This window comes from Bacillus rossius, chromosome 18 (assembly GCF_032445375.1).
Source record: "Bacillus rossius redtenbacheri isolate Brsri chromosome 18, Brsri_v3, whole genome shotgun sequence".
Lineage (NCBI taxonomy): Eukaryota > Metazoa > Arthropoda > Insecta > Phasmatodea > Bacillidae > Bacillus > Bacillus rossius.
Genome location: NC_086345.1, coordinates 9,050,657 through 9,074,252, shown reverse-complemented (window position 1 = coordinate 9,074,252; position 23,596 = coordinate 9,050,657). Strand labels below are relative to the sequence as shown.

The window sequence follows — 23,596 nt, the reverse complement described above, 5'->3', positions numbered from 1 at the left end:
GTGGATCGAGGTACTGTTTGGGATTCGAATTCAAGATTCGGATTCGGGAAAAATGGGATTCGACCCATCACTAATAAAATACAAAAAAAAAATTATAACAAATATAATTAACGTTAAGGTTTTCCTCCAGTGTGTGTAAGAGAATGCTTCTTCAAATCATTCGATTTCCTAAACTTAGAAGTACATACAGTACAAGAGAAAGGTTTTTTTCCAATGTGTGTGAGAGAGTGCTTCTTCAGATTACTAGCACGGCTACACTTATAGGAACATACAATACAAGTGAAAGGTTTTTCTCCAGTGTGTGTAAGAGAGTGCCGCTTCAGATGACTAGCCTGGCTAAACTTAGCAGAACATACAGTACAAGAGAAAGGTTTTTCTCCAGTGTGTGTAAGAGAGTGCTGCTTCAGATTACCAGCAAGGCTAAACCTAGCAGTACATACAGTACAAGAGAAAGGTTTTTCTCTAGTGTGTGTAAGAGAGTGTTGCTTGAGATGAGAAGACTTGCTAAACTTAGCAGAACATAATTGACACAAGAAACGTTTTTGGCCTGTGTGTGTATTGGTGCGCTGCTGTATCGGTATACAATTGCTAACACAATAATTTTCCGTGGATCCAGGGTAACAGTTTGTGTGGTTTGATAATTTCATGGGGTCAGTGTTAGTCACTTCTGGCTTGATTAAGATGCAGGTGTCTGGTGAGTCTTGGGATCTGTGTCCCATGCATCCTGATGAAGTGTTGCCATGGTAACCCACACAGCTGTGTGGTTCATTCCATCCAGCTGCTGTGGCTAGAACAGAAACAGGAACTTTTTATATGTTACGAAAAAAAAATTTTTAAAAAATTAATTTTTTTTTTGTCATGACTTCAATTAATTTATACTAGTGTATCAAGGGACAGAAGAAACAAACAGTGTGTTATTGCTTATAAGAAAAATGAGGTTTGTGAACAAAATCCAAAAATGTTCAAAAAAAGTATAAATTTTATCTCCACGGAACAATATATCTTTAGGAATGTAATAATGCTCTCTATACACTTTAAAAAAAGAGGGGACATTGATTATTTGCAGTGAATAAATATAAAGATTTATCAGTTCAAACAATTGAGAAGTATTATTTCCCGGGAATTGAAGCTGCGTGGTTAAGAAATAAAATATTCCCTTCGAACTTTCTTACTCCTGGTAATATTTATTAACCCCTATATATAACTTCTAAAGCATATCTAGCCTATTTTTAGTTTCATAAAGACAAACTAGACACCTGTAATATTGGTGCTCTGATACTCCTACATTCCCAGTATAGACTGGTCAAATAATTTAGACTTTTTATGGCTAAATTAAGAATGTTTTAAGTGATGTAGAGCAAAAAACTCATTTTATCATGAAGTGTAATTATATTAATTATGTACTAATATATTCCCCTGAATAAAAACTAACAACTGTGTGGTTTTTGCTTGAAAGACAATATACATTATAGTTTCCAGCAGGCAGCCACACTGCTTTGTCGACATGTGCCCTGCCATCTAGAGCCAGTCTGGGTGTGGGTGGCCACACCGCACATTCCTGAGTGAGCTCGGGGCTCACTTGGGCCAGCGCGGCCTAAGGTAATAAGTTGTGATCTCAGATGTAACTTCATATAGGCTCACCGGTAACGAGCTGGTAGGTATGGGCTTACTCTGGAAGGACATTTTTAGCATCCTAATGTAAATGTAATAAAAAGACTAATATGTAGACTTTTTAAAGATCAGTTTGTTATTTATTTTTTCATTAATTTGTTGTGAGATATTTAAATCTAGATTCAATTATTTTTAAGTAATTTCATTAGTTTAACTTTTCTCCAGACATTGTGTATTGGGTGCTGAACCTAGACCCTAAGGTCCTGGTAGGAAACATTTATGTTCATTTAAGATAAACTATTAGGAATACAAACTTCTCACATAACCACGCCAAGCGCGTGTTGAAAAGTGCGTGGTGCCCCAAGTTAAGATCATGACAACTCATATTGATGTAACTTATTTATTGGCTATTCAAGAATTACATTTATTAATTGTTTCTAAACATCCTGCTACAGTATAAATACATATACAAAATAACTTAACACGTTAACTAGTGCTCTGAAAAATATTCTGGAAAATTGAGAATAGCGGTGACCTTCAATGCTACAAATAAAAAGTATTCTTTTTGAAGGTGTTTTATTATTTAATAGATTTTAAAATAATAATATTATATAATTTGTTTACAGTGTACACCAGAACTTTTACTTAGCTATCTTATTATGATACAAAGCATTTATTGCAACCCATATCAAAGAATGAGAAATAAGTATTTGATTTCTGAGATAAAAGATGTGCACCCTATAAGTAGAGTCACCTGTTTTTCGCGATGCGCGAAATCGCAAAATTTTCACCGAAGCAGAACCTTTTCCGCGAAATTTGCTTATTTGCCAAAAATTCGCGAAAAAGTAACGAAACGTGTAGATTTGTGGCGATATATGTAGACCTTTTGCGATATATATCAAATTGTGTACCAATGATCGACATTGGTTGTTACGAAGTTACAATCGATGTTTCAATGTCGCGTTGGGGGAAGCCTACAACTCACGTAGTTTCGGTTCCCTCCTAAGATTTCCGAAGTTTTGTGTTTTGGTATTAACGCCACTTCAGCCTCTAAATCAGAAGTTTCCAATGAAAACAAGCATGTTCAATTTTTTTTATTTCAATTTTTGAGAGAAATTCGAAGTTGCACGAACGTGGTAGGGAACCGAAACTACGTGAGTTGTAGGCTACTGGTCGCGTTGGTACAAAACAAATGAAAATAGAAAGTGATGTTCTGTTTACTTGCTTCTCGTGCGTATTGGAGTAGGTTTTTTTTTTTGTGCGTTAAAGTATAGATTATTAAAGAACTGTGACCAAAAAATTGTCTGTTGATTACTGGCAGTTAAGTTCATGTTCGTGAAAAATTGTTGTCACAGTATAAGACCGTGCTAAAGAATTCACGGATGAGATATTTTATGTTTTTGACAAATTCAACAAAATTTTAATGTGTAAGTTGTGTAATGTCCGAATCGAGTAGGCAAGAAAAGATACGTGTGTGAAGCATATTCATGGGAGCGTCACCCATAAAAAGAATAAGGCCTTAGCACGGGAAATGAATGATGCGGGCCCATCGTCAGGAATAAAACAAGTTTTGCTCACTGAAATGGTATCCCGGGCAAAAAAAGTCAAAGTTGACAAACAAGAATTTGTTTTGTCTACTGTTCGCGCATTCATGGGCGCGAATATCCCGTTGGAAAAAAATTATCACCCGAAATTACGAGATTGGATGAACAATTTTATAGAAGGTGGGGTAAATATGTAGTTGGGCGATATTAGTTAAAAAAAATATGTTAAAAATCCGAAAATACTTTTCTTCTATGCTCTTTAACTTCCTCTTTTCATTAAACCCGGCAGAGATAAGAAATTAAAGGTGGTATTGGTATTATGCTTCTGTTTATTCTATAAGAAAATATGTCACTCTTTTCTGTTATTCAATTTTCGATAAATAAGTTTGTGCATGCAATATATTTTCAATAATGCACAATCCCGAAACCCTCAAAAAATAAAAATAGTCCTTTAACCTAACCTCATATTCAAAATGTAAAACATACTTTTTTTTTTAACTTAAAATCCCTTGAATTGTTAATAAACGCCAATTCATTTTAGGCCTAACAATGACTCGTTCACATTTCTGGTGACTTACCTCAGCCATTGGAACACTTTTTTATCCAAGGAATATTATATAAAGTGTTCCTTGTGACATTTCTTGCTTGATGAAGTGTGTGCCCATTTTAGAACAACTTGCTTCAAACCGGTATCTTGAAGCGTACAGTGTGTTCAGAGATACCGTTAAAAAAGAAGCTGAGAGTGGGACTGATGTAGATGTTTTGAATATTTTGTTGTCCTTGAAGTGTGATTTTCAGTGTTTTGTTAGGTGTGCTGTAAAGGCTTTGTGGATTCCCATTAGTAATGCGGATTGTGAAAGAAGATTCTCGTCTTATGGAAACATTATGTCAGACAAAAGAACCCGCATCACAGCAGAAAATACGGAATTAATGGCTGCAATGGCTTTCCCATCAAGCTAGATAGCAGTAGTCGATATTTCTAGCAAAATCTCAAGCCTAAACATTTTTTTATATGCAGAGCATTTACAATTAAAAATATATAAACAGTTTTTTTCCGAAGTGCATTTTCAATTTTTAAAACTTATTACTTAACAAAACTGCCGTGAAGCGCCAAAAAAAGTTTTAGAAATGACGAAAAAAATACAGTAATTCACTTTAAAATCGACGAAAAATACACCGATATCAACAAGAAAAAATGACGAAATTTGTCTTTACTTTTCACCGTAAACAGGTGACTCTACCTATAAGTTATGATCTCTGTGTTATCACATTTTACAATTGAAGATTTTTTTGTTTTAATACAATTTTGAATGAATTCTTTATTGAGTTCACTCCAAATTAAATGATGACTTTTATATCAGTTTACTATGAGTCGTAGATTACTATAACTATAAGCAATCAATGGTGGATTTTTTGGTTATGTAATGAGCCAGTGATGCTGTGTTTTGTATTTCTGTTTGGAAGTGGTGTCAGGACCTTCCGACACGAGGTGGAATGGTACACAGCGAAGGTTAGACCAGCGGAGAGATGTGCTACTGGGCAGACTGGCCCTGGGTCTGGGTGACAGCTGAACATCACATGTCAGGGATTCCTTCCTGTTTCTCCCCGAACAAGTGTCTCTCCACGTCCTGTTTCTCTTAACCCCATGCATTCCCGGTATACTATGTCATATCCTCCTTTGCTTACTTAGTCCACTTAAACATAAAAGAACAAAGTACATGTTATAATTCTTATACATGTTAGTTTTGGTTAATTTGGTCATGTTTTTCTGTATGGCAGATTAATTCAATGTTAATGATTATTGCAACTGATTGTCAAATGTTAGGAGTACAATCTACTTTGCAAGCTTAACACTTGCTGAGGTAAAGCTGATGATTTTAATTTGTCATACTAGTTTATATATTATGGCTTGTGGGGCACAAGCTTTCGCCTCACACAAATTATAGGTTCATGGCGCAACAACAATTTAATTGTGGTCTATTTTCATGTACGTCCGTCCGTACGTACGTACGTTAACGCACGCACCCGCGTACGCGCACACACACACACACACACACAGGAGAGAGAGAGAAAATGTTCACAAAAGTTGTCACACACACACAGACCTATGTATTAGTTACTGCTCAGTATAACCTGCGCAACACTGTAAATATAGAGTATTGCAAGTACCTGCAGCTATAGGGTGCTCTTCTATAGTTATCTCCTCCTTCACTTGTTGCTTGCACAGAGTGTAGTCCTGGCTGGCAGAGGAACTGCCGGGTTCTGGCTGCCAGCTGTCTTCACACTGCAACACAACCACCAGCCATGTCACCCCAGCACCTGACGACTTAGCACACCTGCCGATATTAGTAATATTAGTAGTACACTGTTACACTACAAGACTACTAGCATGTCTGCCAATATAAATTTTACACAACAAGAATATTAGAAAACCTGCCAATATTATTTGTACACTACATAAATACTACCAAGAAGGCCAATACACCTATTCCTCACTTAGCATGTCTTCAGATTGTGCAGATACATTTAGCGCGATGTGAATTTTACTGACCCAGTCTTGAATAGCACATCTGTAAATTTCAGTTAGCACAAAATATCCGCAGGCAAAAAAAAGTCAGGCACAATGCCATGGTCTGTATCAACTTCTGTAAACAACAGATGTGCCGTGGGATACAGTTAGCAAAACAAGGGGGGAAGAGATGCGCGCGCAGTTTGCCTACGCTATCGGCTGTTGTACAAACATCAACTATGGCAAGTGAAATTGCAGCTATGGAGTGTAACGGACCAAATGTTTTTTACATCTACATGTATGCCGCCGTGCCGTACTGTTGTTGCCTGACCACAAACTGGGCCGTGAACTCAGTCTAGCCAGTGTTAAGGAATTCTTTCAAACAGAAGCAACGTCTGCCCATTCAGCTCCCGATAACTGTACGTGCTTGATCACTCATAATACCGTATATACTCGTGTATAGCGCGCCCTTTTTTCCCTCAAGTAAAGGAAAAAAATCAAGGATGCGCGCTATACACGGGGAAAAAAAAAAGGGGGTGGGCGGGAAGGAGGAGTGGTAGTCGTTAACTGCCGGGTGTGTTTTTTTTCTGGCCAGCCCCCACGCATACACACAAGCAACAAGGCCTCTCTTTCACAAACACACACACACACACACACACACACACACGCGTGCGCGCGCGAGGTGAGTCATCTAGTCGTCGGCGCCAGCTTAGCAACGGTGACGGGAGAGGTGGTGTTTAGTCCTGTCAACTGTCAAGTTACTTGATGGTTATAGTCCTGTTCCTGCCTGCCTCCCTCCCTTCCCCCGCCATCGTACCAGTCGTGACGATACAGCGCTTCATTATCTTTCGTCTACACAGCAGAGTTAGCTTGCCCTTGTCGTTTCAGATGGTACAGTATGCCACAAAAGTTTCGCTTTTTCAGGTGGAAGAGTATTTAATTTAAGTATTTTCCTGACACATCACCACACATCAATGTAAATAATCATTGTTTCATAAGTAATTACTTAACAGGTACCACAAAATTTTATTAAAATTTATTTATGGGGGAAAAAAAATTTTTTTCTTTGGAATTTGTTCCAAAATTGTGGTGCGCGCTATACACGAGTAAATACGGTACATCGTATTCAAGTATTTGAGAAAAAAAACTAGAAGTATTACGGCACTCAGATTGTCATGAAGGCCACGCTTATGATGATCGAACTTTAGTTTTAAGCAAGTCAACTGTGCCAAAAGTTTATAGAAATCTGAGGCTGTTGGTTGTACTAGCGGAAATATATTTGACATTAGAAACCGGAACATAAATGATAAGATGATTTACATGGAAAAGATTGTTAAATGAAAGTTCCGATGAAAAAAAAATCATTGGCCAGGTGGTGATACGCTAATAAGCACTTTAATTTTTTAAAAATTTAAATGTAATCATTTGGACAATAATATCGGTTTCACTGTCAGTAAAGTATGGTTTGGAAAGTTGCGCGACGTGAGTTGAAGGTCACGCCCGGGCGGGTAAGTCAGCCAGCCGACTGACAATACAGTACATAACCAAGTATCTCTCGTTACGTGGTATCGTATTTATCATACAAAGGGTGATGGGAGACATATAAAGATAAATGGTGAGACATATTTATAGTTGAGTGTTATTCAACGCATTTATATTATGCACACTTCTCAGCCCCTCCCTGCTAAGGTCTCGTAGCCTTTTAAAGTGTCATGTCATCAGAACACTCGACTTAACACTCGAATGTGCAAAAACAATGGAAGCTAGTTACGCAATTTCACACAGAAGGGGCTCTGGAATTCTATAGACCTTCTTGGGAAGGGGGGCGAGGGGTAGTGAGAGGTGCAACAATAATCAGATAACTGATGTCGGTATGAGACGGGCGGGAGCTATCTGCATCACGGCCCTCTCTTCAGGCCGGTGTGACAGCTGTCTGGCCAGCCTCATCGCTACATCACTAGCCACAGCATGACAATAATATAAAAATTTAAATATAAGGTTTTTATAAAATACAACGTTCATAATAATACTTGTTAAAGGTACAGAAGGCTCGAGACCATGTGTGGTTCATAGTCACATCTGCACAAAGCAGTCTACTCACTGGTTCATCCAACTCCTCCTTGATTGGCGGGAAACCCAGCTCGCTCGGCTCCTGCTTCACACAGACGTCTCCATCTGCCGGCTGAAACAACAAGACATCACTCGGCACGTGAATGGTCCAGCGCAGTGTTCCGCCCAGTCCTCTGAGATCATCGCCTGGGGAAACCACAAACCACATCCCACACCCTGAGGACTTCACTCTAGCAGCACGGATGCACCGGTCAAAACTTTATTGATTAAAAAATAAATAAAAATAAATGCTGACTTAGGGAGGTAGACTGCTTTATGGATTGTTATAATACTACTTCCCGGATATTTATAATCCTCAATGCTTAAGACTTGTCCGACTAAATGGTTAGTCTAGAATGTTACTTAAAGAGTTTCGTACAAATTTAATTGGTTGTATTATTTGTAAAGGAATATGAATTTAAGGCCATGTACGCATTAATAAATCTGTAGTCACCATAACTATATGTCCAAGTGTAACCACATGGTGAGTACCTACAAGGAGAGAGGTGGTGGGAAGCCGAACAGCCACGTGTATTTAGTTCAACATCTAAGCATGCCTTAACGCAGAGAGCAGACCAGGTCTGAGTGGCTGCACTGTGAAGGGGTAGTTCAAGTCTCGTTCTCACACTGCAACATCATGGCCCGGGGCAAGTGTCTCAGCCTGGTCCGTGAACCAACCACATGGTGGACCAATTACCTCTCGCATCGCCAATGTAGAATACACAGTCAACTAAGCCCATCACCATATACAATATAGTTTTTTCACAAATTTTTTAAATTTAAATTTGTAATTAGTTTTTATGCTTAATTATTGTTAAGCATCAGATAGTTTTCTTGAACCCTGCGAATTGTAATGCATTACTAATGTAAAATGCTACACTGTGAAAGTCGGTATTCAAAGTCTTCATACCTGCCCACCAACAACTTTTAGCCCCTTTCACACACCCTCCTCAAGCAGGTGAAGAGTAGCTATCAGGGGAAGAAGTAATAGTTATGCCATCAACATTTCCAGGCACACCAAAGATACAGTATGCCCTGATAGACATGTTTGCTGCCCAATATGTCTAATCAGTGCCCCACTACACCATGATTCCACTACAAGCAAATCACCCAGCACCAGGTAGCACAATTGATTTATGTCCTGCTGGATGGCTATAGTAGCAAAGAACCTACACTCTATGGTGGAGCAAACTCTATTAGTAAATACTAACAACTGTTTTATTAATTAGACACACCCTTAAAATTTGGTAACCTACAACTTACTTCTGAACATAATTTAGTAGGTCTTGTAAGTTACTTAGACTAAGACAGTGTTCCGTTTATCATAATTTTTTGGGCACAAGTTTTCAATTTTAATTTAATTTTTATTTTTAAAGAAGGAAATCAATAAATAAAGTTACATTTTTAATTTCATTTAATTTTGTTTCCATTACTGTACTCTCTGACGTTATCTTGCGCAACCCAGTGCACCTGCTCCTGTTCGCAGGCCCAATTAGATACCTCTTGCTGACGATTGGCTATCGCAGCATCTCAACCGCGATTTGAATCACGTTTCCTCCTGTAACAGTATGACTTTTCGTGCTAGCGAACGCTACCCCAAGCCCTCTGCTAGCTCTTTCATTTTTCGGAGGCAAGCATAGGTAAGCTGCTTGCCAGCACATCGGGGAGCATATTAGAGCCCTGGGACGGTCCACACGACACCTTTCCCAGGCGACTTAGCAAGTTTCGACCCCCCTATCCTCATCCCCCCCCCCCCCCCGTGGCTTCTTGGGAACTTCAACCCGGAGCATCGGCCTCCAGTGAACCCGCGCTGGGTACATGGTCTCTCCAAGGACATTCGCCCTCATTCAACAGAGCCATCAGTGAAGCCTAGCGGCAGAAAAAATCCCTAACTTTTCTCTGTCCGCTGGTTGCGAGTGTGCTCAGTGCACTCTAGCGGACGTCTCTGTGACCCTCCAGCCAGTTTCTCACCTTAGCTACCAGAGCGCTCTACTCGTCGCTCCCATAAGAGACAGCTTGTCATGATCGACTTTGGAAGCAGTCGCGGGGCGATTGCAACCTTAGTTCACCCGCAATCCTGGTGAGAGCGCGGCGAGCGCTTTGGCTGTCTGCTTCGCCCCTTCGGGCATCTTCGGATACCTTCGGGCCATGACCACCCCTCCCCTCCTTGGATGGACCCAGTAACTTGCTTTAATTAGGCGTCCCGACGCCATTTTTGAACATTCAACGGGCAGCATCGGGTCAGTAAGGACAACGCGTCACGATTCGCGAGAATACACCTCAGTTTTCCTTCCAAGACTTGACACTACGTCATGTAGTCGCGAACGTCAAGGCATAGATCCCTTTATTTTTTTTTTTAATTTTGGCTGCCCGCAATAGTTTTTTTTTTATCTACCTTTTTCTTCACTTTTCTCGTCATGTCTACCGCGGACTTCCGCGCCGGGAGTTGCCTACTCTACTCCTGTGGGTCGAGCATGGTTCTTTTCCTCGCCACCGTCATAGCGACGACGCGTCGCCGGTATGACGGCTGAGTTATGACGGCCGCGTGAAAATGCGAGCACGGATCCCATCGTCATATCTCTCCCGTCATCACTAAGGCGCCTTACCTACGACGGCTTGGCAATCGATAATATGCAGAGGTTGGCAGTGAATTTACAGAAAGGATGTGTTTTATTTGGCAGTTGGTGTATCTGCTAGCAATTTACAGCCAATAGAAAACTACCTACACGAAAACAAGATTGTGGACATTCGTAAAACTTAGGCATGACGTGACTATCGAATTATATATTTTCCACAACTATATTCAATATTTTTATCATTTTTCATTGTACGCCTGTTGGCGTTCCGTAAATATAAGTTTTACAGACTATTTTTTGCTCAGTAAAACACCCGTCACGTCTCAGTCTCAAAATATAATAAAATCATTTTACATAGCAAAGTCGGTAATAATTACTAAATAGTATATAAGAAGGTTAAGGAGTGCATTAGAAAATGTGAAAGTTTGTAGTTTTTAATATGAAAATATTATTTAGCGATCTTGTGAAATGTTGCCCGTTATTATTAATTTTGTTTTCAATGGTCAGTTATTATTACTTTAAATCATATGATGAAAAAAGAATTTTAAAACACTTTTGTGACTCGACGTGAACAGTGGCGTAGCCAGGATTTGTGTATGGGGGGTGTTAAGAATCATGGGGCCCCCCCGCCCCCATATTAAAGCGGGGGGTCCGGGGGCCCTCCCCCGGGAAAATTTGGATTTTAAGGTGTAAAATAGTGCTATTTTAGCAGTTTTCGGTACTTAAATTTAAATATTGTAATGGTAAAATTTTTATTAATTTTAATATGAAATTTGTTTGAGTGATGGATAAGAAATTAATTAAAGATTTGGTGCTAAGGGGGGGGTTTGAACCCCTAAAACCCCCCCCTGGCTACGCCCCTGGACGTGAAACATTACAATACTAGACCTGATTTAATCATTATTTGGTAATTTTCGTCACCGTTAAAGTTAATTTGCCGATTTGAAGGTACCGAAACAACTCGGTGTGCTATACGTCCCACTGTTCAAAAAATACTACTGTTATATTGAATTACATTATCCTTAGACTTGTTTATAGCATATTCAGGGTGTCTACCAGATCTAGTAAATTAAATTCCCTGATTTTTCCAGGTTTTCCAGGTCTAAAACTGAATTTTTCCAGGTTTTCTGTAACACAATTACGACATTCCACAAAACTGAAAAAACTGCATAACAGTACATTGACAGGTTTCAAAATATTTCAACTCACATAAATTATTAAAAAAAAATACCTTCTTCCAGATGTGGCCAAAGTGACTCAATTGATGGCAAATAAAACATGCTGCTACAAATATTTCACACACTTACTTTTGCAAAAACATAAGTAAAAGGAAGCTCCCATCAATTTCGCAGTGACTCAACTTTTGCGTCTATTGCACTTGCTTCAGAACGAGCCAAATCCAACACTCGAGCCTTCTTCAACTGCAATGCCTTGATGTCCTCTTCAACTCTTCTTTTTCTGCCTTCTTCTTGTCTGTAGCTTCCTTTTCTTTTTGTTTTGTTTGCAGGGCTTCCTTACGCCTACAACTAGCATTTATTACATACTGTAACATGGACTTGGTGATATCAACATGCTCTACACCTCCAGAACGTTGAACAAAGTCGTACATCTGTCTTAGTGCGTTCAGTATTTCTTCCTGCAAGTTTTCAGTCAGCAGATTAGAATTCACTGAAAATCCTCTTTCCAATGATGCATTTCCATTGGAAAGTACCAACATCATACTCACAAAACTTTAGAAGGCCTGTTTTGGCAGCTACTGTATGGGCCTTAAGGATGAGCATCCACAATTGATCAAAGCGCCAGTCTTCTCGAGAAAAAGACGAGAACAGTGCTTCAGAATCTTGCGAGGAACATACCAACTGATATGATCACTCAATGTTATCAGCTTCTTGTCCTTATAGCCACTTGTTTTGAAGACAACTTTCTAAACTGTAATTCACACGCTGTTTCCCCACACCCGAATTTAAAGCCACAGACGGACATAAGCAGGAAATTCCCTTGGTAAGTTTGTACTTCAGGGGACTTTTGTCTTGAGTTTTTTTTACCATAACCTTTAGACAAGTCCTAACATCATTTTTCAGTAACAGGACATACTTTAATGGTACTTTCTCTTTCTTGATGGCATGGCATACTGCATAACCCAACTTGATATTGTTAGCAGTCAATAGATTTTCCTGGTTATCTACATCCAATTGAGATACATTGCGTTTCTCCCTAAAGCTCTTCAGTACCTCTGGTATCAAAAACTTTCCTGCCAAAGTTAATAAAATGTCTACCAGTGAATCATAGAGAAAAGGTGCCATGGGTGCTTCACTTTGGAACATTGTGAGAAACAATTCCAGCTCTGATGCCAGAGTAGAAGAATGTCAACTTTACTTCTAGAAGATTATCTTCAAGAGCACTTTCCACTACACTGAAAGACACAGATGAAATAGAAACTTCACTAACAAATTTCTTTAGGTGGGGTAAAGTTTTCATGGCACGCTCAGCAACTGCAGTATTCCATCTGATTGCACAAAATTTCTTGGAAAAAAGCTCTGATCCAGTTATTCTAATGTAATCTGCCCTCCTTGCAGGTACATGCATAAACAAATAGTAACTGTGCCTGAAAAAACTAACAACATCCAATTGTATAGCAGAAATTCCAGTTTTGAAAGCACCATGGACCGTATGAAGTCCACAGCTACCAATTTCTAGCAACGATGGTGAATCTTCACCAAAAGTGTCTGTGATATGTATTTTCAAAGCTAACAAAAATGCCCAGTTTACGTTGAGGGCATCCATAGATACTTAAAATTAAATGCACCTGTCGGTATAATCCGAACGTGGGAAGCACATGCTGATCCGAATGTGGGAAGCACATGCTGCAGCACGTCACGTCAGCAGGATAACAGACCAGCTTGAACCAGTTTGTATCACGTGATTTAACGCCACTTCCGAATTCGATGGTAAATAAAAGAAAATGGACGTGGGAACTGTTCGTTATTTTCCATCCAAAAATAAAATAATGGGACGCGATACACTTGATGCTATGTCAATGCAAGCAGATCAATAAACAAAAAACATATTGACAACTACAACCTACCAAACAAAAATTCCCTGATTTTTAACAAAATTCCCTGATTTTTCCCTGATTATTCCCTGATTACAATATTCCCTGATTTTTCCAGGTTTTCCAGGTTTTCCAGGGTCAGTAGACACCCTGCATATTTTCTAGTGCACTACAAGTTTTATTCACACTATTTTGTACCGTAGCATACGTATTGGGTGAATACGCTGATAATATTTATTTAGCATCTTGCAAGCTTGAAACAATATAACACGAAGTCGGTGTTGTTAATTAAATGCCTGAATATAATTTATTACGTAAACTGTAGTTGACAGTATTGTTTCTGCATTTTATAACTACCAGAAGAGTAGAGGAACTAAACATAACCTTTAATGGAATTACATTCTTTTCACATAAGCCGCTCCTCTCACAAATTACAATTTTCGTATGAACTATAAACACGAAACCTCTCAACTCTACGTGAAACACTATTATTCCTACATTGTTACCATTTTATCATACTGAAAGTATTTGAGCGAATCTTAGGTGAATAAAATACGTTTCAATATTCGATACAGCAGGAGCAAACCTAGCCACCAACGAGGGTGGGGAGTAGGCCTAACCTAAAAGTCACTAAATGTTTGGAGGAAATGCTTTGTGTTTAAAGTTCGATAAAACGAAGGTTTAAAATAACCATCAGACTACTATGTATTTATCAGCGGCATTCTTGCGTATTTTCAACCTTATCAATGCATGTATTTTATTTTTAGAAGTGATTTTTTTTTATTACACGTATGGAAGCTGAAGGGGAAATGAGTTGTTTTTAGAAGTTTAATAAGCCACACGCTTATAGGTGTTTAACACTTAACTTTTATACAGAATAATTAACTAATGTGATGTTATCTTCTATCTAGTTGAAATATTACGTTATTTTGACCTCACCTTTATTTTTTTATTAAGTGAAATGACAGAAGTAGGCAGATTGGCAGTTTTCTTAGTATGATATATTTTCGTTAACTGAGTATTGTGCAGTTAAAAATAACGAAAAAAAAGAATCAATGTGTCTTATTCACACGAAACATAGAAACTAAGTATTTATTTATGCGGCGTGATTATTATCGGAAACAAGTTGTTTCGAAGTTTGTTCAGACAGAGAAAAACATAACCCTTTTTTAGATACATCGTATAACTCACATACGTAATTTCTGAGTAAATATAATTAAGGAAAAACCTTAAATTTCACGAAAATATATTAGCTATTTAACTCATTTGAAAGAATTATTTCCCAGTATTAAATGAAAGTTACACACGTAGTCGGCTGTATGACGGGGTTATGACGGCTATGACGGGTCTACGACTGACAAGCCATTGCGCCTTACGTATGACGGGCATGTCGTAACTAAGGCGTCTTCCAGAAGGCAAAAAAAGATCCATGCTCGCTTTTAGTAGCGAAGCGTCATACCGATGACGTGTCATCCCTATGACGGGCGATAAAGAGAACCATGCTCGCCCGGCTGGAGTCAGCTAACGTGACTTCACCCCGCTGTTTTTGGGTAAGTGGTTGTCATATATCCCCCCCCCCCTTCTTTTTTGCCTTTCCCTGGGCATAGTCTTGCCCAGACTTAGCCACCTGTTAACCAGTCTAAGCAATTTGGGACTATGGTTGCATGCGGGGTTCAAGATTGGGATGCAAGAAGTAGAATTGAACTTCTCTGCCAAAATTAGCAGTCCATGATTGTACTCATGCAGTCCCAAGTTTCCTCCCCTCTCCGGTCGACATTAAAGTTTCTACATAAAATGATTTCTTCTGGACTTTAATCTACAGAAACCTCCGGGGCCAGGACCGCCAGTTTTCAGGACATAGAATTTAGTTAAATTCATTTCAAACACAAATTAAAAACAAAATGTAATTGTCTTTCTTTGGAGCCTGCGAGCTCACGTAAAAACCAGGGTCAAGTTTAAGAGAGATGGTTGTTTTACTTTTATATGTATTTTGCTGCCCCGGGGCTCCCTTCTGTTTACAATTAATGTACTTTAATACATGTGCACGTAAAGATAAAAGAAAAGAAAAAGTTAAGCAAAAAAATTTAGTAAAAGGTCCGTTATATAAATCAAACCACCAGCAGTCTTGTTATTTCATTTTAACTCATCCTCGATCCAAATAGCCTCCTAGACTTTCTAGTAGGTTATAGGTAAATTACTTTGTACAACGTCTGGGCACCTCTGTGATAATAATTGTTGTTGTTTTTGTTTCTGGGCTGACGCTTCCTAGGCCTTAATTTTTTACTTATTCTTTTTTGAGTTTTTACCTGCAGCCCAGCGTGCCGTTACAACCGCAGCGCCTAGAGTTAGGCTACCTGCCACCTTTGTTATTTCTTCTTTTAGGTGGGCGGGGTAAGCTCTCGGCCGCCACCATCCAGCCAATCAGAGGCCAGTTCCCCCACTTTCAGGGCCTCCGGGCCCCTAACACAAGTTCTTAACTACATGCAACCCTATGGATTGATCGATTCATTCTTCTGTTGTCACCGTGGTCGCATCTCTCCAATGCTCCTCAACCGACTCCATTGGGAAGCTATCTCACCGCGAATAATTCAAGAGATGTGATCCCAAGTATTCCAGGAGTGATCCCCAATTTTCATTATTTTCTATTTTACTAGTCGCGTTAGTTTTGGTTAAAGGTAATCCTGTAACATGTCTCATACCTGGCTACCGCGAGCATTTGTGCAGCTTCAAAGGGAGCAATTTTCTTGTTTCCACCCCCAGAATGGCAAGTGGAAAATATGACTTTTTGCCTATAGTTGGCTCTCTATTTAACTTTTGCCCTAACTTATAGATTCTTGTTGCTTCGCATTAAATGTCTATTCTTGACCTGGATACCTTTTATTGGTTCCAGTGGGGTTCAAGAGATGGTTCAAGAGTGTATGTTTCTCTCCGGATCAAGCCCATCCTGGAATTCGACTAAATTTAAGTCTTTTCTCCTGGAATGGATTGTACGAGTTTCTTCCGCTTCTAGTCACCACCAGTGAACAGTCAACGATCGGATATTGTTAAATCAAGTTATATACAGTCCTGCACTGGTTGGGCTAACATACATTTCAACTTCTTAACAAAATTCATGTATGTTATTTTTTTGTGAAAACATGATGGTTTAATTTTTCAGTTATAATCTGTTTGCAACTGATAAATTCTAACCACCGGGGCCTCCATTAATTCTGAACTGTGTAATTTTGTAATTACTGAAATTATCAAAATAAAATAATGAAAACTATAATAAACTATAAAAAGGGTAAGATTAAATCAAATTTTTCTCTTTTATTTATTCCTTAAAATATGATCCATTTTCTACTTCTATTGAGAGAAGAAAGTTCCTTTATTTTTTAATGTTTTTCCCTTGTGTACCTCTGTTTATACTGTAGTGTCTTTTGCCCACTTAAAGCAGTTTCCAGGGCTTTTATAACAAAATTAATATATAACTTTTTTTAACTACACAAGGGCAGTAACAAACGAATAAAACAAATATTATTGGAAAAGCAGTGTAGTTTGAAATGTGCTATAGCAGCGGTTCCCAAAAGGTGTTCCGCAGCACCCGGGGTTCCGTGAGTCAGGACAAATGACATATAAAGCAGGGACAGTTATTGTCAAATACCTTTCTTTGAAGGAGTTGGGTGGGGTTCCGCCTAATTTAACAGTTGATCATAAGGTTCCCTGCCTGAAAAAGAATTGGGAACCAATGCTGTGTACAGTATCGTGTCTGTTTTACTATCTCCTCTTTTTTTGATATAGTTCTGGTTCCTGCTCGCACTATCTCTCCACTTGGACGAGGTGAGTTAGCGCACGCGGGTGAAGGAAGATTTACTAACCATTACTGCCCCGTCTCAAACAGGGGCAGACAGTGTTTCAACTAGCAGCAAATCATAAAGCTAGAAGGTGTGCCTTGCCTGTGCTTGCGTCAGATACACACCATGCTTTACCACTTCCACAAAGGCTTTATAATTTTTTTTAAATGGTTGGGTTCACTTTTCCAGTACTGTACTGTATTTTAACTGGTAAAGGATTCGCTGTAAAATTTCATGGTTCCCAAATTAATTCTTGGTTCTTGGTTCTTGTTGAATTGCTGAGAACATAAACACGACCGAGGACTGAGGACCGGGAACGACACATCGCCAGGTGAACGGCACAGACACTCCAACACTTCAAGAGAGTGGACCGGGTTTGAAACCATCTGTAGTTCACAGTCCTGTTCATCCAAGTCTACTCACCAGTTCGTTCTCCGACTCCTCCTTGATTAGAGGGAAAACTATCTCACTAGGCTCCTGCTTCACCATCAAGTCTTCATTCGCTGCCTGGAAGAAATAAAAGGCATCACAAATAGCAGTAGTGGCCTCAGAAGAATGACATTTACAAGTCACAAGGCCAGGAAAAGAACACATTACTTTCTGCTGTGCATTTGGCCAGAGAGATTTACATTCTGTATTTTCATATGAAATACTTTATACATTTTAAGTAGTAAACTGCTAGTTTAACAGCTAGTTTGTGTTTGTCAGGAGCTTACATCCTTCACAACAAGTAGGTATGGTAACAATCTTAGCACATGGCACCCTAAATAAGTAGCAAAAAAATATTTCAGCACCAACCAATTTGCATTAGATAATTTTGCTAATATGAATTACATAACCTGTATTAAAAAAATACAAGCATTTTTTTTAAAATTTATGTTCAAATAAAATACCTATTGAATATAACATATACAGCATTATGTTTGAATTAAATAAACAAAAAAAATTCTATTCTATTCCGTTCCATGTTATCTTACTACTGTTCTCTCCACTGTTATTAAAAAAAGGGCATTTCAGTTACAATAATACCTGTAGAAGTGTACTTATACCCTGGGTGCTGCAAGAAATTTATTTTGGACCGTTCTCAGGTTGGAGTGTAGTGACCAATTATTTATATATTTATTAGTATACTTTGCGATACGGAGAAAAAATTATGGGTGGGGCTAAAAGTGGCATTCTATAGTTTACCTGCACAATTTGTTGAGTAAACCACAACTTCCAATTAGTGCAGTTGGAAAGGTGGGATGCTTAAGCCTGGCCAGTCAAATAGTAGCAAAACCTCAAATCTAAGAGTACGGATGTTTTATAAGTGGCTAGCACACATAAGTGTCAATATTTCAGAAAGTGTTTATACCTTGGTTGACAGATATTGTACCATAAAACAAAATCTAAAGAATTCGTGGTTAGGTTCAGTTAGATGCATTAAAAATATACTTTGTGTGTGAAGGGTCTCATAGGTTAGCTGCACTGTAATACCTGGCAATACGTTCAAACAATTTCAAAGTATTATCCGTATATCTAAACTAACCGAAATTAACCTACAAAACAAAAAATTTAAACATAATTATAATGTAGTCAACCTAATCTAATCCAACCAATCGTCCACACAATATGTTTTATTAATTAAGATAATCTACAGACCGTTCTTACGATTATACAGTACTGTAAGTAGCTAAACTTAACTATCAATCTCCTTATTCACTAGTTAATATGGTAAATTACAAGTAAACGTAATTGGTATATTAAATTGAATTTTACAGAAATATTTATTGGTAAAAATAGAAAAAGGCGATACCATTTCCAAATATTTAAATTGTTTTTAACAATGACATTTTTTTAACAACAAACGGGATAACTACACTATCGATAGTCAGAGTTAATATGAAAGTAAACCCATTCACAATAGAGAATGTGTTGAAATCAAATGCCAAAATTAACATTGCCAAAAAAAAATTATACTCATTTTGAAATCGTAGAAAAATTCAAATACACGAACGGTATCATTGATATGACATTCCTAGGGTATCCGTTAAGCTGGATTTACACGAATAAATATGCACGCAATTTCCATGCAATCTGCTAATATTGCATTGCAGCTCACATAAAAAATTCTCAGAATTTCACACGCGATGCAAGCTACGGCGCAATATCTGAGAATAGATCTTGCTCTATATTTTGATGCAAGTTGCGCAGAACAAGCACTGTGATTGGTCGTTCTCTGTAGTAAATTTACGCGCGTAGTTGTAAACATAAACAAAAGCAAGCACTTTACAAATATGGAATGGACACCCGAGTGTGTTTTGCGGCTCTTGGATGAATATCAAAAATATCCAGTTCTGTACAACACAAAATCGCCAAATTACCATAACAAACATTTGCGTGAGAAAGCAATACAAGCTATGGCCACGTCTGTGTCGGAATTACGTGTAAACACGACCACAGAAGATGTAAAAAACAAGTTTAGAAATCTGCGATCGTGCTTCATCAGATAACATTTACATCATTGTCAGTGCACAAATTGCCTTGTTCCTTTGATTATCCATTTGTACAGAAATGTGGCGGGAACAAAACAGATCGCATGTTTATTGCATGGGGAATTTGCGTTGTGTAAATGAAAGATTGCATGCAATAATTGCACGAGAGCTTGCATGCAAGGAGCTGTGTGAGAAGTGAATTGCATAGTGTAAAACCAGCTTTAGGGATGGGTAGTTCGCGAACTACCAGTTCATTTTGAACTGTTCTGACGAGCGAACTAGGTGACTAGTTCGCTGTTACCAAAAACAATCGTTCTTTCGTTCTTTCGTTCTTTGCGTGTTTCTCTTCTCCTACTCTGTTTGGTCCTTACTGCGCATGCGCGAAAGATCCCTAGGTGACTAGTTCGCTCGTTCGCTGTTACCAAAAACAATCGTTCTTTCGTTCTTTGCGTGTTTCTCGCTCTGTTTGGTCCTTACTGCGCATGCGCGAAAGATTACCCCCCCCCCCCCCCCCCCCCAGGGACAAAAAAACAATCAAGTCAGCCAATATGCCACGTCTTTCTTTCTTCCTTTCTTCCCTCTCTTACGTTTGTTCTTTATTTGGTCTCATCCCCCCCCCCCCCCTTTTAAATATTTCCCCATCGCTTCTTCAGTTCCAAGTACTGATCTGAACTACGAAGACCGAAGAGAAAGGGAGTACATATACACACTGAACTAGCTAGTTCAAAGACATAGATAGTTCACACAGTAAGTTAGGCTATCGGTAATTATTTTCGTTTCGTTCTTTCTTGCGCAATGATGTATCGTTTGACGATCGTGAACTCTAAATTTTTATCTAATATTCTTTAGACATTTACATTACATATTGGCATTAAAAAACGTGTCACGTAAATAAGTGTAATTACCTACGTTAAATTTCAGATAGCCTATACAATCTGAAATTAAACTTTAATAACACATAGACCACACATTACATAACTACACTAACATTTAAAGAAACATAATAAAACTTACCTAATACGACAAAAATCAGCTTAGGTTGTCACAGATGAGAAAACACTATACCATTATTTTGTTTTGTACACATGTGAAAATAAGCACTTTACTTGCAGAAAATAAATTGATACACATTCAAAAATGTAAGAAGTGTGTGAAAGAAAAACAATATGATTGTCGTTCATTTGTAATGGGAGATATTGTTTACAAGCATCGGATTACTGTGTGCCTCTTTTATTTATAGAAAAAGAAATGCCCATAAAACAAAAAGTCCGTAACGATTGTGTTGGTGTCATGTATGGAATATTTTGTTTAAACATTGGAAACCACCATACCGTCCGCGACCGATAAAGTTCAATAGAACGGTTCCTAAAGAACTAGTCTTTGAAGTGACTAGTTCCGAACGAACTAGTTCTTTCCAAAGAACTATATTTCCCATCCCTAGTATCCGTGATGTGACATTCCTAGCAACGAACTAGTAACTGGCTGATAGACGTGCATATTATTTTAACAAAAAACAATTATTATTATTATAGTTAAAAAAATGGTTGTCTGTAAAATCTGTTTATGGACGATAGTTTAATGTGACAACCTCATAACAAAACAATGATAAAATTATTGCATACTTTTATGAATAAAATTGAATCATTTTTTTTTAATTATCACTATTTTGTATGGATACAAAGAAGGAATGAAATGAAATATACAATTTAATTGATAAATTTACTTTTATTTGCACTCAATTCAAATACCTATGTTTATTATTTTAACAAAGAGATTATTTTAACTATAACTTGACGTCGTCCGACCGAAGGCCACCCTAAAGCCCGACCTGCAACCGCCAGTATTCACCCCGCTAACGGAACGCGCCCCTAGCCATGACCCACCCGAGTCAGGCGAGCCACCAACAACTAAGGTAGAACCCGGCCTTCCCCAAATAAACAGACCGTCACTTCAATCAACCACGTATAAAAACAAACACTAATTATTAAACTATATTACGTAGTAATTTAAAGTCGGTTGACAGAAGTGCGACGTAGGAGTGCCCGGGCACTCACGTGTGCAACTACATAAATACACGTGTGAGTGTTCCCCTGGCGGCCTTCTGCCTGAATCAATCAATCAGACCTTATGACATAATTATTCAAACCTTGTGTTGCGTCATTAACCACACCAAAACAATCTGACAAGAAACGAACAGTCGCTGGTGTGACGTAAAAATTCAAACACAATAATTCTTAAATATAATAACTTTCAATTCATAGAAGGGGCAAATGACCTTAATTCAGCCTTTATAATTTATATAAGAATTTAACATCATTAAATTCTCTTATTAACTTATCAGATCAGAAATTAACATAATGAGGTCAACCCTGGCGCGAGAGCCACCGAGCCTCGGCCGGGCGCCATGACATGACGCCAGTACAGCGCGACTCGTGGACCGGGGCGGACGCACGTCCCACAGGGAGACATCATCCTTTGTCCACACCGAGTTCACTTCTGGTAACTATAGTCATTCTTCAAAACCTTTTTAATAATCTCTCCGTGTGTACCCGGTCCAGCTTTTTCGGTCCAGGACCTAATCCGGCCGCATAAATATCACACCCCCCCCTGCACCACACTTGGTCCGCGGGGTAGGTGCACTATCCGGTACGGGCCGACTCCCGAGGACAGAACTTTTGTTAATCTCAGTCGCTCCGGCGCTGACACTCCCCGTAAGGGAACTCTTGAGCGAATTTAGCTGCGGTCCGCGCTCCACTGCCGTGGACGCGAGCACCGCCTCAGTACGCAGATTTACGGGATTGGCCGCCTCCAATCACCCTCACCCCTCGTTGAGCAGTCAGGCTCAGAAACGCCTAGGGACACGATAATACGGAACAACTACTGACGTTGTAACATTCTTTTATAAACTTGTGCAATGCAACCTCGTGTAACATTTCTTTTCTAAACTTTTGCAACGCACCCTCCTGTAACATTCTTTTGTAAACTTGTGCAACGCAACCTCGTGTAACATTTCTTTTGTAAACTTGTGCGACGCACCTCTCCACATAACATTCGTGAACTTATATAACGCAACCTCGTGTAACATTCCTTTTGTAAACTTGTGCTACGGTAATTCAGTAACTCTCAGACTCAGTTGAGTGTAATTGTGTAATTTGTATCTTGTAACATCACCTATTGTGCGACGTGGCGTGTAACCGACAACGTTACACCAGAGCCACTGTCGACTGAATAAATGACACACGTCATTTATTAACTCACTCCAGCGTACGCTTCTTTAAACCTGCTATCCCCAACTACCGCCGAGTAGGGAATCTCTCAGACCCACGTAACACCGCCGACGGTCCTAGTGGGCCACGCAGGGCAATCGACCCCACGACCCAACTACCGACTAGCACCAGAACTAGTCTGGCGCCCACCCGGACTCATTACATTCGCAACAGCCACTCCCGCTAGGAACCGCACCGGGACTCGAGCCCGAGACCCCGGACGACGGCATTTGGCGCCCGCTGCGTGGGGCGAAGATAGAAAAATCAAGATTTTCCCCACACAAAATTGCAAGAACTTTCACGAAAAAACGGAAATTTTGAGCCATTATTAAATCATAAATTTTTTTTCCCGGCCACGCCAAGCCACAGCACGGACACGGGACGGCCATTTTGCACAGGCAAAAGTAATTAGGGTCAAGACAGGACGGCGCGACGAAGCAAGCCGACAAAGGGGCTTCAACCACCCCCCACCCCACTCGGCATTCCAGCGCCAGCCGCGACGCAGAAGCCTACGTCACAGCCCGACCCCCCTCTCCGCAGCGGCCATCATCGGCCTCCGCTTTGTGCGAGTGTCCGGGAGCCCTCGCCCGTTGCCTCGCACGCTCATCCGTACCCCCTCCCC

General features: G+C 39.3%; 1 protein-coding gene across 1 annotated transcript in view; it reads right to left on the bottom strand.

Annotated features, from left to right (window-relative positions):
- LOC134541259 (uncharacterized) overlaps positions 1–19,379 on the bottom strand; it is a 357,586-nt gene extending 338,207 nt beyond the window's left edge. Inside the window, exons 1-3 of the mRNA XM_063384546.1 lie at positions 19,336–19,379; positions 17,658–17,741; positions 7,766–7,846 (exon numbers count right to left, since the gene is read on the bottom strand). Of these exons, the coding sequence (XP_063240616.1) occupies positions 7,766–7,846; positions 17,658–17,723 (147 nt within the window). The 5' untranslated portion in view covers positions 17,724–17,741; positions 19,336–19,379. The remainder of the gene's footprint in view (positions 1–7,765; positions 7,847–17,657; positions 17,742–19,335) is intronic.
- Positions 19,380–23,596: the final 4,217 nt, after the last annotated feature.